Raw genomic sequence first — 18,547 nt, 5'->3', positions numbered from 1 at the left:
ATTGACTTAACTCTGAAGTATGAAGCTGGGTAACTCTTCCTCCACATGTCTCATTAATTGTAATTCTGGATAGTCTTGATATCCATTTAACAGTCTATTCCTTTTACACTGTGAAAATGGTTTTGAACTAAACACAGAGCCAGCCGAGAGAGACCTGGCTAGTGGCTGGGGCTCAGTGCCGCATGCTGACGAGGGGGCCTAGCCATTGGGTGGTGGATGCTGATATCAGTTGGAATGCAGGGCCCGGAAGGCACAGGGACCAAGGCAATTGCCTTTCTCCCCTGGCCCTCAGGCCAGACCTGACTAAACCTACACTAGAATGGCTGTACTAGTGCAATCAGAGTCCATGAATAAAAAAGGCCTGATCCAGAAGAAAACAATCTGGGACCTTGTGCACAAATGCTGGCTCTGCAGCGGCTGATCCATTCATAGCATCAGCCTGCTCAAGCTTCTCTCCTCCAAACGCCTGCTTCATAGCTGGACAGTTCCACAGCTGCCCAGTGGCAAGCAACAAGAAAACGAGCAGACTGCTCTTCGAACCTTATAGTTCTTTGTTTCTCGAGCCCTTGAATTCCCTCACTGATGGCCACTGAGTGCCTGAGTTGATGCAGCCTCAGGGTTGTAGAAAATTTCCTACATGGCAATATGAGAAAGACTCAGGCAGCTCAGGGATCAGGAAGTGCACTAGAATTGGTTTTTCAAATTACCTAGGGCTCCAATGAGGGAGCTGTCATTCATCCTCACTGGCTGGAGAAGGCTGCAGATACTCTATTTCTTGATTCAGTAAGCCTCGGGGAATAATTTTATGATATAGTAGACTTAAATATGCTATAGAAATTAAATTCACTAATGGTAACCGAATCACTTTCCAAACATTTTAGCTGTCTGTTCTGAACTAGTCTATAATTTCTATAATCCTTGCTGCCCTGTTACACATATTTAGGGATTCAGAATTATGACAAAGAACAGCAGACCTTGAAATAAGTAAAATAAAAGCAGACATAGAAAACACTGCTGTAATCTGCTGTTGAAAACTGTAGGTAATTGTTTATGTTCTCTTAGCACCCTGGTTATGATGACAGTGCACTCAAAAGCCTTAGACACAGTTGGTTTTCAGAAGTAATCCCTATAAGTGTTAATTATTTGTATTAAGAAGTTCTGCATCTTTCAACAAAGACGAGGAATAGCTATATACTTTCAAAATACTCCAAAGTTCTGTGACTGAAAGAAGGGATTTGACAGCAGGGCAAGCTTTCTCCTTGGTTTCTTTCTCGTATTACGCATGCTTTTCCTACTGGTGAGTGGTGCTCATCGTTACAAAAAGGTTCTCCTTATGTCTCCCCAGTTATTGAGGAGACTTGATCACCTGATTAGATTAATTAAAATGTTGGTATCATGTTTATTTGCAGCCTTTCCATATACTGGATGTAGTAACAAAGTAGGGAGGGGTATTTTTCCTCTGATACTACAGCTGCAGCAGCATATAAGTATAATAAAAAGCCTGAGTCTGGCCACAAAAGAATTCCCTCAGCACAGGAACTACAAAGTCTCTTCTGTCTGCTCCAGTATAGGGGTGCACTAAGATGGGGCTGAGAGAGAGACCAGAGCAGGCACCATTACAATGAGTCCAAAAGGTGCTGCTGCCTACAGGCACCTTGGTTTGATATGTTAGAACATAGGTGGCACCTCGGGGCCACCTGAATTATATCCCATTGTGGTCCCTACAGCAGCCTAGAAGCAGAAGGGTACAAAAAGTGGCATAAAGCCTCTTATCTTACCCACCTTCACCTCTCCTGGACTGAGAGTTTTGTATCACACTTCCCAGGGGAGAAGCACAAGATCATACCTTGCATGCTGAATAGTAACAGAGGGAGCCATGCTAGTCTAGACACTATCAAAACAAAAAGCAGTCAAGTAGCACTTTAAAGACTAGCAAAATAGTTTATTAGGTGAGCTTTTGTGGGACAGACCCACTTCTTCAGACCATAGCCAGACCAGAACAGACTCAATATTTAAGGCACAGAGAACCAACAACAGATCGATTTGTTTACCAAATATTCATAAACCTGAATTACCCACCAGGAGAAGTAAAAAAACAAATCGACAGGGCCAGACGAATACCCAGAGACCAGCTACTCCAAGATCGGCCCAAAAAAGCCAAGAACAGAACACCACTGGTCATCACCTACAGCCCCCAACTCAGACCACTGCAACGAATTATTAAAGACCTACAACCTACCCTTAATCAGGATGTCACACTCCAGAAGGCCCTGGGTGACAGGCCTGTTCTCTCCTACAGACAACCTCCCAACCTCATGAGGATCCTCACTAACAGCCACAGTCTATACCCTAGGAATACCAGTCCTGGAACCTTTCCCTGCAACAAAGCCCGCTGCCAGCTTTGTCCACATATCTTCTCTGGAAATACCATCACTGGACCTAACCAGGTTACTCACAGAATCACGGGTACTTTCTCATGCTCCTCTACTAACATCATATACGCCATCATGTGCCAACAATGCCCAGATGCTTTGTATATTGGACAGACTTCTAACTCCCTCAGACAAAGGGTCAATGGGCACAAAACAGACATCAAAACACTCCAGATCCACAAACCAGTTAGTCAACATTTTAATGGAATGGGGCATTCTGTCAGTGACCTCAAGGTATGTGTGTTACTGAAAAGGAATTATCGCACCGTTTTGGAAAGAGAAACAGCCAAGCTGGCTTTTATATTCAAATTCGGCACATTAACACATGGTTTAAATCATGATGGGAACTTTCCGAGTCACTGTAGGGGCTTGTCTGCATACTTGGCTCAGTCTAATTCTTGACCTTCCCCCCCACCCCTCCACTCTCTGATTTGCTCACCTTGATTATCTTTTTCTGATTTGTCCTCCTTGCTTACTGTTTTTGATTCTCTGTGCCTTAAATATTGAGTCTGTTCTGGCCTGGCTATGGTCTGAAGAAGTGGGCCTGTCCCACGAAAGCTCACCTAATAAACCATTCTGCTAGTCTTTAAAGTGCTACTTGACTGCTTTTTGTTAAGATCATACCTGTGTTTTTTCTCCAGTTGTGCAGTTTGCATACCCTGTATCCCTCTTTATAACACGTAGAGCCCTGTGCTTATACAAAATTTGTATCTGCACCTGCATCCGCAAAAATGATCTGTGAATGTCTGCACCCCCATCCATGAATGTGGATGCTCACCAATATAAAGCAGATATCCACAGATTAGCAGAGATCTAGCAACATAACCCTCCTTAAACGTCAAACCTTACGTCCCTGCTTTAAAGCCTCAATTCCATCAGTGCATTCCCGTTGCACAGCAGAACATTTGCTCAAGGCTTCAAGCTGTAACAATCACACTACACCTGCATTTTTTTCTTTATAATGGGTACTCTTCAGTGAATGATTTACTTTAACTTGGCTCTACTGGTCTTTAAAGTTCTCCTCAGTGCTCTAATAAAGATCTTCTTTTACAGGTATGTCCCAACATCAGGCTTAGAGGATAGGCCATTCACATCCATCTGTCTCATCCCCTCACTCCTAACAGCTCTTACCAAACCTCCTCCTCCCCAGATGTGGTGGGTTTTTTTGTTTTTTGGGGTTTTTTTTTTGGTGGGTGGGGGTGTTGTTTGGCTCTTTGTTACCTTTCTTTCCCTCTTGGTATGAGACAGCCCAAGTTTATTGATTGTCACAGTATTCTCCAATGCTCAGCTTCTTTTTCCTTCTTTTTCCTTCTTTTTCAGAGGAAGTGGGATGAGACAGTTATGGGTGGTTTGATAGGGTTTCTTCATGATAGATTGACAGAGACCATTTATATTTTGAGAGATGAAGTTGACATTCAAGAGGACAGTTAAATATACATTTTTCTTTCTCTCTCTGTAATGACATGAGCCTCACCACTATAAAATCACAGAAGTTCATAAACATTACTTAATTTGCCAGGCCCTCACAATGTCTGTGGCAGGTAGGAAAGTACAGTATTATTATTCCCATTTTATGGTCTATGCCTACTGAACCTAGGCTTACTGAGTCCCAGTGGACAAGCATCTTAACCATAAGGAATCATGTCAGTCACTCAATAATGAGTAAGATGTTTCCATGTCACCCTATTTGTGATCCTTTGGTGGTTGATCAGCCCAATTCTGGAGCCGCACATATTATCGCAGAAGGTTAAAAGCTGTTGCAGGGGCTCGGGGCAGTTTTTGATGCTCTTTTCTTCTTCTCCACCTCTCCTTGTCTGCATTGCTGCGGGACCTCTCAAATTGCACTACCCCTCACAGATTACCACCCTCCACTGGAGACAGTCTCAGGCAAGGCTCCCCAAGGTTCGACACCGATGATGCACTTTTTAATATGTGCCTCTGATGTGTCCTTATATCACTTATGCTGACCCCCAAACACTCCTCTGTCCTTCCCCCAATTCAGAAAACAGCATCTGTTTTGGGAGGCACTGATCAGACATCCGAATCACATGACCCGTCCAACAAAGTTGTTGATGAATAATAATGGCTTCAATGCTGGTCATGTTCGACTCTTCCAGGATGCTAGCATTCATGCACCTATCCTCCCAAGAGATATTTAAGATTCTCTTGAGGCAGCATTGATAATAATGTTCAAGTACCACCAATTGACTCCTCTATGTTGTCCTGGTTTCACATGTATACAATAGCATTGGAACAACCGCTGCATGGTATACAAGGATCTTTGTCTTGGGATAAATGTCCTGGTTCTTGAAGACCCTTTGTCTCAGGCAGGCGAAAGCAAAGGTTGCACAGCTCAGACAATGCTGAATTTCTGCATCAATGTTGACTTTAATGGAAAGATGACTTCCAAGGTATGAAAAGTGCTCCACATTTTCCAGGAGTTCTCCATTGACTTCAATAGAAGGTGCATGAGACTGTCCCATTAGTGAGGGTTGGTGGAGCACCTTGGTCTTTTTGATGTTCAGCATGTGGCCAAGATGCTTGCATCCTTCAGCAAAGGCACTTAAGATGGTCTGAAAGCTGTGGAAGAAAGAGCAAAAACCATATTGTCGTCCGCACACTGGAGCTCCATGATCAATGTTGTGGAGTTCTTGCTTTTAGCCTTCAGCATCCTGACACTGAATAGCTTTCCATTCATTCTACTAACAATCCTCACACCATCTGGAAGCTTGCTATCAATGAGGTGAAGGGTCACGGCAATGAAGATGCAGAACTGTGATGGGGCACTGACGCAGCCTTGCTTGATCCCATTTTGACCTCAAAGGGGTCAGTTTGGGATCTGCTGTTGCTCAATAATGTAACAGTCATTTTGTCATGAAGCAGCCTTAAAATGCTAATGAATGTTTTGGGGAAGCCAATCTTTGAAAGGATGGTCCACAGGGTGCTATGACTGACTGACGCAAATGCTTTGGTCATGTCGATTAAACTCACATATAAGGCTTGGTTGTGTTCATGCCATTTTTCTTGCAGTTGCTGGGCAGTGAAGATCATATCTGCTGTTCCTTGGAATGGTCAGAAGTCACATTGGGATTCTGGGCGAATTTCTTCTGAGAGTGGCAGGAAGTGGTTTGCAAGGATTCGAGATAAGATTTTCCCTGCTGTTGCCAGGAGGGAGCTATCACGATAGTTTCCACAGACTGACTCATCACCCTTCTTGAAAAGGCTGATGATCAGTGTGTCGCTGAAATCTTGTGGCATCTGCTCCCTATCCCAGATCAGGAGCTGGAGCTGTTTGTGGAGCTCTGGCCCACCTTCTTTGAAGACTTCGGTGGAGATTCCATCTAGTCCAGTTGCTTCGTTGCACTTCATCATTTTGATGGCAGCTTGAACCTCACTCAGGGTAGGAAGTGCTGCAAGATCATCCCTAGGTGGTTGCTGAGGGATTTGGTCAAGGGATTCTAGGACCACGGTGGAGGGGCAGTTCAAGAGCTCATTATACAATGGTTTCATTGTCTTTCAAGAGTTGGGTACCATCCTTTAATCTCAGGGGACTGATTCCAGGGTTTCTCAGTCCATAAACAGTTTTGGTAGCACTGAAGAAACCTCTTGTATCATTGACATCATTGACATTGAGAGATGCTGTAGTTCTCATGCCTTCCCAGTCCTCCACTGGTTTTTCAGATTCCTTGTTTTATGTTGGACTTCTGCCTGGGCCTTAGCCTGCACTTGTCTCTCTGTTGTGCAGTTGGTGTCACTTTGCCAAGCCCAAAAGGCTTTCCTTTTTTGCCTCAATCAGGCATTCAGTTTCTACCTCATTCTCATCAAACTAGCCCTGATGATTTCTCAACTGATAGCCAATGGTTTCTCCACAAGCACCAGTGATGGCATTTTTCAACTGACAACAGTGTTCTTCCACGTGTTCAGGGTGTACTGTTGGCAGCTTCCTTTGGAGTGCTATCTGAAAGTCACTTCATCTGGTGGGGTCCTTCAAGCCTTGTACATTGACCTTTCATCAGATCTGTTTCCTCTGACTTCTCTGTTTGGTGACAATCCTAATCACCATTGTGGATAGAATAAGGCAGTGATCGGTCCAGCAGTCATCAGCACTAGTCATTGCACATGTGACAAGTACATCATGCCAGTCCAGAGCATGGATGATGACTTAGTCTATAAGGCGCCAGTGCTTCAATCAAGGAAGTCTGAATTTTGTTTTTCTGGTGGAACACAGTGTTTGTGATGACTAGCTCATGTTTCACACATTAGCCGTGTCTACACGTGCACGCTATTTCGAAGTAGCGGCACTAACTTCGAAATAGCACCCGTCACGGCTACACGCGCCGGGCGCTATTTCGAAGTTAACTTCGACGTTAGGCGGCGAGACATCGAAGTCGCTAACCCCATGAGGGGATAGGAATAGCGCCCTACTTCGACGTTCAACGTCGAAGTAGGGACCGTGTAGTCGTTGCGCATCCCGCAACTTCGAAATAGCGGGGTCCGCCATGGCGACCATCAGCTGAGGGGTTGAGAGATGCTCTCTCTCCAGCCCCTGCGGGGCTCTATGGTCACCGTGGGCAGCAGCCCTTAGCCCAGGGCTTCTGGCTGCTGCTGCGGCAGCTGGGGATGCATGCTGCAGGCACAGGGTCTGCAACCAGTTGTCAGCTCTGTGTATTTTGTGTTGTTTAGTGCAACTGTGTCTGGGAGGGGCCCTTTAAGGGAGCGGCTTGCTGTTAAGTCCGCCTTGTGACCCTGTCTGCAGCTGTGCCTGGCACCCTTATTTCAATGTGTGCTACTTTGGCGTGTAGACGTTCTCTCGCAGCGTCTATTTCGATGTGGTGCCGCGCAACGTCGAAGTTGAACATCGACATTGCCAGCCCTGGAGGACGTGTAGACGTTATTCATCGAAATAGCCTATTTTGATGTAGGCTTCACGTGTAGACGTAGCCATTGTGTAAGGGGGAGCACTCCATGTTAGTTGCTGTTGCCAACTCCTTCTTCCCCAGTGGTAGTCTTCCAGAGATCTGCCTCTCTTCTGACCCTGGCATTGAAATCCCAGAAGAAAATAATCTTGTCTTCTTTGAGTATGTCTTTCAGGACTGTGTTCAGTTGGTTGTAGAACTTCTCCTTCACATCATCTTCAGCATCTAGAGTTGGTGCATAAGCATTAATGACAGTTGCCTGTTGGCTTTTGGTAAGCTTCAAGCAGAGACTCATGAGATGCCATTGATGCCAACAGGGACCTCAGATAGGACTTTTGTCAGTTTGTTTTTGATGGTAAATCCTACTCCATGAATTCATTTTTCTTCCTTTGGGTTCCTTTCTAGAAAAATGTGTACTCTTTGCCTTCTTCTCTTAGCCACCCTTCTTCTGGTCTACCTGTTTCTGCCAGGGCAGCGATATCGATCTTGAACCATCACAACTCACAGGGAATAATTGCCATGCATCTTTCAGGTCACTCACTGTCTAGGTTGTCCACCAGAGTCTGAATATTCTATGTTCCAAAGTTTACTGTTTGATTTTGACTGCATGTAGGTGAACCCATTGGACATGGTTATTCAGTCAGGGGGCTTGAGTTGGACTATGTTTAGGACACCTTTTCTAACCTACTCCCCATGTGAGGTGAGCAGAATGGATCCTAAATATGCAGCAGCCGGACCATTCTACCACCTCAGTCCTCAAAAGGGAACAACTGCTATATACGTCCAGCACCTAAATGCTGGTTCATGACTAAAGGCTTCCAGATTTCACAATCCTTCTGCCTTAGCCATTCACCAGTCACTGTAGAGATTAAGCTTAGAAGAGTAGTACACAGAGGAAGATGCCTGTGCATGACTTCTTTTAATCATAAGACCATGCTTCTGCCTTAATACATTTATGTACAAGGGCCTACAACCTTGAGTGGATGCTTTTAAAACATTTTAATAAATATTTTTCCTATATAAGATGCCTCCCCTTTGTTCATTTAATTTGAGAGTGAAACCACCCACTTCTCAGAACATGTACTGTTTCCACGCCTCAGCAACTTCAACAACTGACTGCCAGACTTGTGTATGTAAGGAAAAATCAAGCTCAATTTTGTGGCTTTGAACCCTTAGGTACTTAGGTCTACATTTTCTAGATGGCTCGTTATTCTGGGTACTTTACTGTTGGTGAAAAATGTGAGTCTTCCCCTCTCCGTAGATTATGCCATTTCTAGACTGCAGAGTTAAGCGGACGATCAGAACATCGGTGGAGTATGTCTACCAGTGGCGACCGATGATGGGGGTTCCAAGAGAGTGGAAACGGCCATGCACCCCACTCTGCCCCTGCTCCAACTATGTGCTGACCCACACAATGCTCCCTGTGTTGGCTGAACACATCCATAGTTATTATCTTGCATTGAGAGAGAGCATGGCATCATGAGTAGTTATCCCACTGTGCAGCCTGCCATCCTGTGTCACTCTCTACCACTGGGAACAGCTCACAAAGCATCATGGGGATGTGCTTGCCATACTGTGGTGCAGTTCTTTCTGACACATCATTTCATGGGCTTCTCATTCAATTTTGTGCCATTTTTCAACAGCCTTTGGAAACTGTGCTCCCACCATTTCTGCCTGATAACATGCATCCTGAGCCGCTGACCATTCTGAGGATGAGTGTAATAAACACATCCTCAGTATGGTCCAGCAGTATTTCCTAAGCTGTGAGACAGAGAGAATCGGCATTGCTTTTCCTGCTTCCTGCCATGGAAATAAATAATTCAGATTGCTGTCAGTACTCACGGAACAGCTTGCTAGAGTGCACCACAATGGGCTCAGGAAACCAGGACTGAGCGGTGGAATTGCATCATGATGCATGTCTGAGGTGATGAGCAGTGGCCATAGAACTTGTCCAGATCTGGGCCCCCTCCCAATATGGAAGGGACATGGATGCATCAGAAAGGGTCCAGCAGAGGGCAAAGAAAATGATTAAGGGGCTGGAGCACATGACCTATGTGTGGCTGAGGGATCTGGGCTTATTTAGTTTGTAGAAGAGAAGAGTGCGGGGGGGATTTGATAGCAGACTTCAACTTCCTGAAGGGGGGAACTAAAGAGGAAGGAGAAATGCTGTTCTCAGTGGTGACAGACGGCAGAACAAGGAGCAACGGTCTAAAGTTACAGAGGGAGAGGTGTACGTTGGATATTATGAAAAACTAATTCACCAGGAGAGTGGTGAAGTACTGGAATACATTACCTAGATAGGTGGTGGAATCTCCATCCCTAGGGGTTTTTTAAGTCCCATTTTGAGAAATCCTGGCTGGGATGATGTAGTTAGCGTTGATCCTGCTTTAGGCAGAGGGCTGGACTCAATGACCTCCTGAGGGCCTCAGAACCTTTCTGCAACTTTGTGTGGAGCTCACCACTGCCCTGTGGCACAAGGATACTAGAATGAGAACTGCCTCGCTGCAGAAAAGCAAATGGCAATTGTTGTGGGGACGCTGGCAACTCCAGACTGCAACGAGTCAGCTGCAAATCAGTTTGGAGTTGGAAATCCACCAGAGGGGGAGACAGTGATGCAAGTGCATGGTGCCATTAATTGCCTCCTGCTATGAAGGACTGTGACCCTCAGTAATGTCTAGGAAATAATTGATGGATTGGAGACAATGAGATTCCCTAACTTCCATGGGGCAATAAATGGAATGCATATCGTATTTTGTCCCCCCGACAACCTTGCAATGGAGTACCGCAACCAAAGAGGCTACTTCTGCGTGGTCTTCATAATACATCTGTTGTGATCACTCCCATCTCAGTGTGTGTGCCTGAATTCTGTTTGTGGTGGGATGTAAGTCACTCAGATCTTTGGCAGAATCACATGGTCTGTATGCAATAAAAATCAACCCCCCTTCTGGATGTACCTCCAACAAGGTCTTACCTTAGTGCCCCTGTAAGGTCCCTCAATCTGCAGCTCTGTCTCTAAGCTCACGCCCCAATCAATCCCGCAAGGCCTGTCACAGTAACCTGGTTGGAACTGTCTCAGCCCCTTTTGGGCTCTATTAAATTGTCTGTGTTCTTTAGTCATGGCCCTGGTATGCCTGCCTCAGCTTCTTGACTGTACATGGTATTGCTGCAGGCTATGAGCACTCAGCATGTACATACTACATATCCTACAGCTGGTGCAAACTTGTGACTACACAGCTGGCTACCCCCATGTACCCAGCAGATCCAACTGCTCTAGTACACTCCATCCACGAGCGCATCTGCTGCATAAAGCCAAGCTTGTCAGTGGGAATAATGCTGTGTGAACTGCGCCTGCTGGAAGTGAACAGGAAGTGAAGTTTCAAAAATTCCTGTGCCGCTAAACTGGGGAAGAGGCACATAATTGTGTACCTTCATTGCAGTAGATTTCAAACTGCTGAGCAGAGTGGTCGTAATAGACATTATAGGGCAGACATCTTCTAGAGGCCAGTCAGAATGACTCAACCAGGCAAGATCAAACTTTCAAAAACCAGAGGGAGAGAGAAATCTCTGACCTGCGATTTATTTGCAAATTTAACTCCATTAACCAAGGATTAAACAGAGACTTGGAGTGGCTGGCCCCTTACAAAAGCAGCTTCTCTGCCCTGGGTGTTAATATCTCCCCATTAGACTCTGACAATGGCTCATATCCCCCTGTCTGATCTGACTTGTTTTTGACTCTCTTGATACATACTATTGATAATGGGCCATTTCCACCTTGCTGAACAGACCTTGTCAGCTCTGGCCCTCCCTTTTACTGGGACTCCACTTTTTAAATACCCCTCTGGAACCCCCCCCCCCCCCCACTCATGCATCTGATGAAGCGGGTCTTTGCCCACGAAAGTTTATGCGCCAAAATATCTGTTAGTCTATAAGATGCCACAGGACTTCCTGTTGTTCTCAAAGCTACAGACTAACATGGCTACCTCTCTGATACTTACAACCTAGTAAGATATCCACATTGATGCTCTGTCATTCTAACTGCTTCACAAATAGCTCTTTGCTGCTCATTGTGGTGGTTTTATGATGTCAACATAGCCAGGGATTTACAGCTGTGGGAAGATTATTTCCATGTGTGCACCTCAGCTGTTTTGTCAAAGAAAGCTGACTTTTGTTGACAAGTTTGTAGTGCAAACACAGCCCTAGTTTCTCGCTCTGTGAACTGAGATAATGATACTTGCCCTCCTTTGTAGAGTACTTTGGCATTCTTGGATGAAAATGGTTATTTAACAGCAAAGAATTATTAGTTTTATAAATATTATTTGTGTTTACTTAGACTAGGAAAAGACAAACGAAAATAATGTTAGTCAGGCCTCACACAGCCTACGCTCCCTCAGGTAAACACGTAATTAAGTAAAGAGAAAAAAGCAGGAAATATTGTTTACCCATGAGAGACTGCAGCCGTCCTTTTCCTGTCATTACAGCCTGTGAGCTAGACACATAATTAGGCAATTTTTAATCGTATAAATGATAGGCTATTGTGCATCACATAATTATGGATCCTATCGTCCCCTAGCACAGAAAAGGCAGCCAGAGGAGAAAACTTACAGAAATATTCTCTATGGTCCATTGCACCCAGTTTTTGATGCATCATCTCCTTCAAGGGGAGGGATCTGGGGCTGCACAAAGAGAGCAAGGGATATGACCATTCAACTGTGCAGCCACCCCAATATCTACAGGGAAGCTTGCACATCTCAGGGGAGCCCTCAAAAAGCTAGCTGGTCTACACTGCTTCCCCCATCTGTACTCCACCTGCCCCCAAGGGCAGCAAGGTCCAGTCAAGTACAATGTTGATGCAAAAGAGCTGTGCATGAACTCCCCATAAAACCACCTATCCCCAGCCACTTCCACACACTGAAGGAAGCAGATGCCATAGACCGGGAGTGAATGCTATCATGAAAACAGAATCTCGAGAGGGATACCAGCACCATCCCAGCCACTAACATGCACTGAGTCACCATAGTATCACACGGACGATTCCATAAAAGAAACATGGATAGTGTATTCGTGGAAAGCTGTGTTTCACAAATCCAGGCTGTGATCACGACAAATGAATGTCTAGTCTGTTTATCCTGTCCCTGGACCACAGGTAGTTTGTCTAGCTCAGCTTTAATTATTTTTACTGAATTTTCAAGCATGCTTATTTGATCAGAGTAATCCTTTTTGATGCATCATATATCATCTCACTTTGTTACCCACCATGCCAAGAGGACTCTGCTTCTGTATTTCTTCCAAGCTTACATCAGAATGTACCACGGCACCGCATATGACTTCTCCAGCCTTCAGCATAAAATGCACAGCCGTTAGGATGTTTGGATATGGATGGTAGCAAGCCTCACAAGCTGAAAGTGCTGTGGCATGAGAAATAATTTTGTGAAAATTGTCTTCCTGTTTTACAATTTATTTTGTTTGCCTTTTATTTATTGTGTGCTATTTAACCTCACTACTTAGTCAATGGAATCATTAGCAAATTTTCCATGGGAGTAGATTTATAAACATTGTGTGACCTCTTGTGGTATAACACAATACTACAAGCATGATTCATAGCTTACGTAACCCATGAGTAACATACAGCTGAAGTCTCCTGTTATGACTGAATTCCTAGTTAACTAAGACTAACTCCAAACAAGGTGAGGGAGCTCCCAGCTAACAATGAATCGCAATGTAAAATGTCTCTTCATGCAGTCATTCAGTGACTGCCTTAATTTTTGGCTAGCTGCGTGGAAACCAAATTCAACTTTTATAAACTAACATGGAACATTTTTTTCCAAAAATACGTATATCCTGTGATAAGACTTGAAGCTCCATGATTAGCATTCACAGGCTACCTGTACTGCAAATGGGATTTGATTCCTCTCACTAGCAACGCTTGGCACTGAAGAGATGGAGTAATGTAGCAAGCCACAGGAATTCAGCTGCATTTAATAAAAGGATTTTGAAAGGATGTATTACTATCACCCCAATGGTTGGATGAATGCAGCTTTGACTGTCTGTATGACAAAATATTGCTCAATGCAGATCAGTGTAAGCACTGGCAGACATAGGAAGCTCTGTTGTGAAACTCTTCTATTTCTATGTGTTCTGTAACTGACCGGTGGGGACAAAGCTCGCAAAATATAAGATTTCAGGAAAACCAGGGTGATCATTTTTTTTTACATCAGCTGATTCTCTGTTCTTCATTTTGTGTATTACTTGTGGCCATGACAACCAAGCGATAGTAGCAAGACTGCAATGCCTCTGCAGTCTTACTACAGCAACAGCCTATTGATTCACTGCATACCGTGAGCATGCCTGCTGAAAAGTCTGAAATAGAATATGAATACCTGGCATTAGATTAATTTACCAGCAATGTCAGCATAACAAATAAGTGACAGGACCTCAGCCCTATGAGCACTGTCCTGTTTCACTGTCAGTCTGTGTGAGTTGCAGGCACTCAGCAACCTGCAGGATGGGGCTGTTTTTAACGCCAAACCTGAGGGGAAACTTAGGACTTTTGCAATACCATTTTTTTGTATTTATAGCAGTGACCTGTCACCTGTCATCACCAAAAATAGATGGTGCTCTATCAGATTTTACAGGTAATTTATAATAATTGCATTCCAAACTTGTTTTAAAAGATATTGATTCGGTTCATGTATGTTTTTAAAATACTCAGCGTTCCTGCTTATAAGCAACTATCTATTTGAGATCAGCTAACGGTATCAAAAATCACAATATACTGTGCATTTCTGAATCAGTATTGAACATTTATTTACTAATTATATAGTGATGCAGAGGTGCTCTGATTTTTTTCTTTCTTCACCTACAGATCTATTTTTTTTTATTTTACCTCATTTAACAAGGCTGTGTTGACTGCTTTGCATGCTCACTGGTGCACATGAAATTCTCCGTTCAGGAGGACAGTACTCCTTGGAATCAAATGGCAATTTCTTGATTGCAGGAAAACTTGAGACATTTGATTAGGTCACTTCCATTTCCAAAATTAGTAGTAAAACGTCATTTTAAGGTTGCTTATATAGCAAATATACAATGATCTACCTTTTAGATCTATGTGAAGCCGATACGTGTGTTCTCCAGAAGACTCCAGGTGACCACACAGGTGAAAAACGAGGAGTCTTAAAAAGACTAAAAAGCCAACCTGTCAAAAGAAATATAATTTTTTTATATAAGACCACTCACAGTCACTGCGTAGACATCACCTCTGGTTTATGGCTTTTACTCACCACTGCCTTCCTCCACTTGTACAGTGATGTAACTCCACTGAATTACACCACCATGAAACTGGAGCAAAGAACATGCTAAATCAGATCTTGTCTTCAGATTTCACAGATGTAGAACAATAATAGCTTCCTCTTGTGTTTTCCATTCTATGTATTTTAATGACACAGAGTAAATTAAGAATGCTTTGTCACTTGTGCATTTGTACCCTACAGCTACCCACAACAGGCTGTTTGAGGAAATAGAAATAAGGAAAAATGACATAAAACCAGAGAAAATCTACCCCCAGATGATGATTCTATGGTTACAAGGCCAACCAGCAGAATCATACAGCTCTCATCTTTGTCAACAGTGCTGTGTGGAACAGGCCCTGAAATGGTAGTGCTAGGGCAAAAGCACTCCATCAAGCCGACATGAGCATTTTAGTGACATCCATTTTGAAACCATAGAGCCAGATACTACGTTTGGCGGCTTACAGGTTTAAATGGTTCCTCAGGTTTAGATAGTGGCTTTGATAGCAGAGGCCAAGCTAAGAGAAGCAAAGCCAACAAAGCGTGTGAAAAGAAATGAGAAAGCTAATCTCTGTATAGCCATCATTAAAGAAAATAAAATATTAAACAACAGATTGGAAATCTTGCAAAACCATTCAGAATTTAAAATTTCATAATAGTTGGACACCCGGGAGCAGCTGAGCAAACAATCATATTGCCTTTTCTTTTTTCTGAAACAGTGAGTTCTGAACATATTGCAGATGGATTTAGCTAAAGATCCAAGAAGAGTACCTTGAAAGAGCATATGCAATCAAAGTAAGGGTTCCATTTAAGACCCCTGAGCAAGAAGCAGGAAGAGCAACCGTATTTACTGTGACAAAGACAGAATTCTGGCAGTACCTAGAAAACTAATGGATGTGTTACATTTAAAGAAAGCTTTAAAGTTTTGTTCTTCCCTGTGCCAATCCTATGAACACAGACAAAAACTAGAGACTATTTTTAACACAAGAAAAGGGCTATCCTTCTCCTGGCCAAACTCCCAGACAGATGCTCAGGAGAAAACATGTATTTTGGAACAACGGTTCACCACAAAAGTGTTGTATGTAAGTAAAGAGATCCGACAAGGATGTTAAGGGAATAAGGAATATTTTTGTATTTCTTTCTCTGTGTTTTCATAGTGTTTCTTCTTTGACCAGGATCAATACCTGGCAACATGGCACAGCTCAGGAGAAAGCCAGAGGTAAGTAGGGGGAAGCATCATTGTGACCAGCTTCTCCCAGACACGAGCACATTTTTCTGATTTGTCTTTTTAATTTTGGTTATCTGAAGACAACTGATTTTGAGTGGGTAAGGGGCTTTTTGTAACCAGACATCTCCTAAAGTATTTGCAGATATGGACGGGTAAGACTTGGCTGAGATGCTGAAGCTACTAATGGCCTGACCTTGCAGGCCGTAGACAGGCTGTGTACAGATTGCAGGGTTGGCCCTTTATGGCTTGAGTTCTCCCTCACACCAGTTTGTTATCCACACAATTCCATCAGCTTCCAGAATGCGGCGCTTGATTTACACCAGTAAACATTAGATCAAACTCACGCACCACCGAAAGTGCAGTTCAGGCCAGTTCTGCTTCTCCTCCAGTCAATGAAGAAACACTCTGACTTGACTGAGAGCAGAATTAGGCCTTCCATTTGTTTAATTATTTTTTTCTGCTGTTCATTTAGAATGCTGGCAGTGATACAAAGACTCTTGGGAAATGAATGGGAGATCCTGATTCCGCAAAGAATATGGGAGGCTGAGAATATCTCCCGGTTTCCAAGGGAGCTACTTAAAATGTACATTACCAAAACCAGGGGAACATTCCAGGAATTTCAGCTTTAAATGATCTCAGCTGGCGTGCTTATTGTCTGCTTTGTAACAAATACCAAAAAGAGATCCTGAGAGGCTTGTTTAAGAGCCCAAAATTTAGCTTCCTTACAATAAGGTAAATCTTCTGCAGTGTGCCTGGTAGGTGCCTTTTATTGGAAAATAATTTAACAGGAGGAAGAGGAGGGTTAAATCCGTGGCTGAAAGTAATTTAAGTGTCTTACAGGTATTGTCATATCACACTTACTTGGGGGCTCAGGGCAAGGGGGAGGGAGTGCAATACAACAGTACTGAAATGTAAGTAGGGCGTGGAGTTGTGGGGGGAGTCAGGGCGTGGATTAGAGTGTGAGGTGGTCTCAGGACAGGGGGTAGAGTGTATGTGGGGGGGCTCAGGGCAAGGGTGGGGATGTGCAGGGGTGCAAGAGTCAGATGGAGGTGAGGAGGGGTTTAGGGTAGGGGTGTGGGTGGCTCGGGGCAGAGGGATAGGGGAGGTTCAGGAGTCAGGGCTGAGGGTGGAGGGGTGCAGTGTGGAGACTGAGGTATGGGCTCTCAAAGCAAGGGGTGGGGGGGCATGAAGTGAATGGAGGAGGCAAGGGTGTCATTTCAGGAGGGCAGAGGGCTGCAGCCACAAATACCAGGTTTCTGCTGCTCTTTCTCCTCTTTCCCTGACTATCAGGGAGTGAGGGAAAAGTGCCCAACTTGCACAAAGTACTCCATTGCCCCTCCCTGTGGCAGCCAGGAGTGAGTGCACACAGGCTGCACACTTTCCCCCGTTCTCTGATTGCCAAAAGAGCAGCAGTGATCTAGCAGGTGCGGATGCTGACCCCCTGGCCTCCCTAACAGGCACTAGGGTGAGGGGCCAGGGACTGGGGCACCCCTGGAGTTGAGGGAGGCGTGTATACCCCCAGCCAGCTCCTTTCACCTGACTAGCTTCATGGTTCTTAGCACCAGCTTACCTTCACCTCTGGTTCCATCAAATATTGGTCCTCATGTGCTTCCACAAAAGGAAAAGCTAGAAGAGGAACCTACTGACATTCTATAAGGCTGTCACAATAAATTCATCACAAAATTCTGCTTTGTCCTAGTGCAGAAAATTACACAGAGATTCCTGCATAATTTAGGCCCCAACAGTCACAGAGTACATGAGGCACTGCTCTTACTGAGGCTGCAAAAGAGCGTAAGTTGAAACGATCCATTTTCCAAGTAAAATGTTCATGGGCGGAGGGGGGGCTGAAATTTTCCATGCTAAAGCAAAGCAGGAAAATGTATTTTTTTAAAGTTTTAGTTAAAATCTGTTAAATCTGAATTGAAATATGTGACAGTGTAGCCACTAAGCCTATATATTGTACATTTAATTATCTTTGTAATGCTTTCTTCCCCCGAGCAGACAGCTCAGACATGACTGAACATTGGAACTTGAAATGAGTGTAAAAAATTCTCTTTTCCTGTGTACATAACTAAAAGATGGCAGAATCAATTTTGTTTCAACTTTCCAAAATAATTAACAATTCAGTTTCAACTTGCAATATAAAGGGGATATACAGCCACACCCTTGCAACTTGTTCCAATCTATGGCATATCAAGTTCTGAGAATGGAGGAGCATTTTCCAGCTGTTAACGCTGCCTTCAAAGCCGATACTCTTCCTTGTTGTGATAGAAGGAAAGAGGCAGTAAAACATACTTTCCTCTTATGTAGCTATTTTGGCCAGGTGAGCATGAAAGAAAGGTTTAATCTGGGGAAACAATGGACACATATAGCAGCAGCATTAGAAACAGTGCTGACAGAGAACCATGGTTAGTGTTCGTGCTGTGTGGGATCAATTTTACAACAAAGCATGTGAATAAGATTTTTGTTTGTTTCTTGGTCATTCCAAAAAATCCAAGCTAAAAATAATTGTTTCAGGTTGACCCAAAATGAAATTATTTAGATTTCAAGCTTTTTATTACATTCTTAAATAATTTCTTGATGAAACAATGAAATTTCCGTATGTCATTTTGAATTAGAAAATCAAAATGTGTTATGTCAAAAACGATGAAAATGACACTTTTTTCTTAGGGTTTTGAAGTTTTGTTT

The 18,547-nt window shown here is 43.8% G+C and overlaps 1 protein-coding gene across 1 annotated transcript in view; it reads right to left on the bottom strand.

Annotated features, from left to right (window-relative positions):
• Positions 1 to 18,547, bottom strand: part of TMEM232 (transmembrane protein 232) — a 130,712-nt gene that overhangs the window by 89,249 nt on the left and 22,916 nt on the right. Inside the window, exons 5-6 of the mRNA XM_074994181.1 lie at positions 14,441 to 14,540; positions 12,602 to 12,753 (exon numbers count right to left, since the gene is read on the bottom strand). Of these exons, the coding sequence (XP_074850282.1) occupies positions 12,602 to 12,753; positions 14,441 to 14,540 (252 nt within the window). The remainder of the gene's footprint in view (positions 1 to 12,601; positions 12,754 to 14,440; positions 14,541 to 18,547) is intronic.

Source organism: Carettochelys insculpta, chromosome 5 (genome assembly GCF_033958435.1).
Source record: "Carettochelys insculpta isolate YL-2023 chromosome 5, ASM3395843v1, whole genome shotgun sequence".
Classification (NCBI taxonomy): Eukaryota; Metazoa; Chordata; order Testudines; family Carettochelyidae; genus Carettochelys; species Carettochelys insculpta.
Note: the sequence above shows the minus strand (reverse complement) of the source record. Positions and strands in the feature narration are given on the sequence as shown.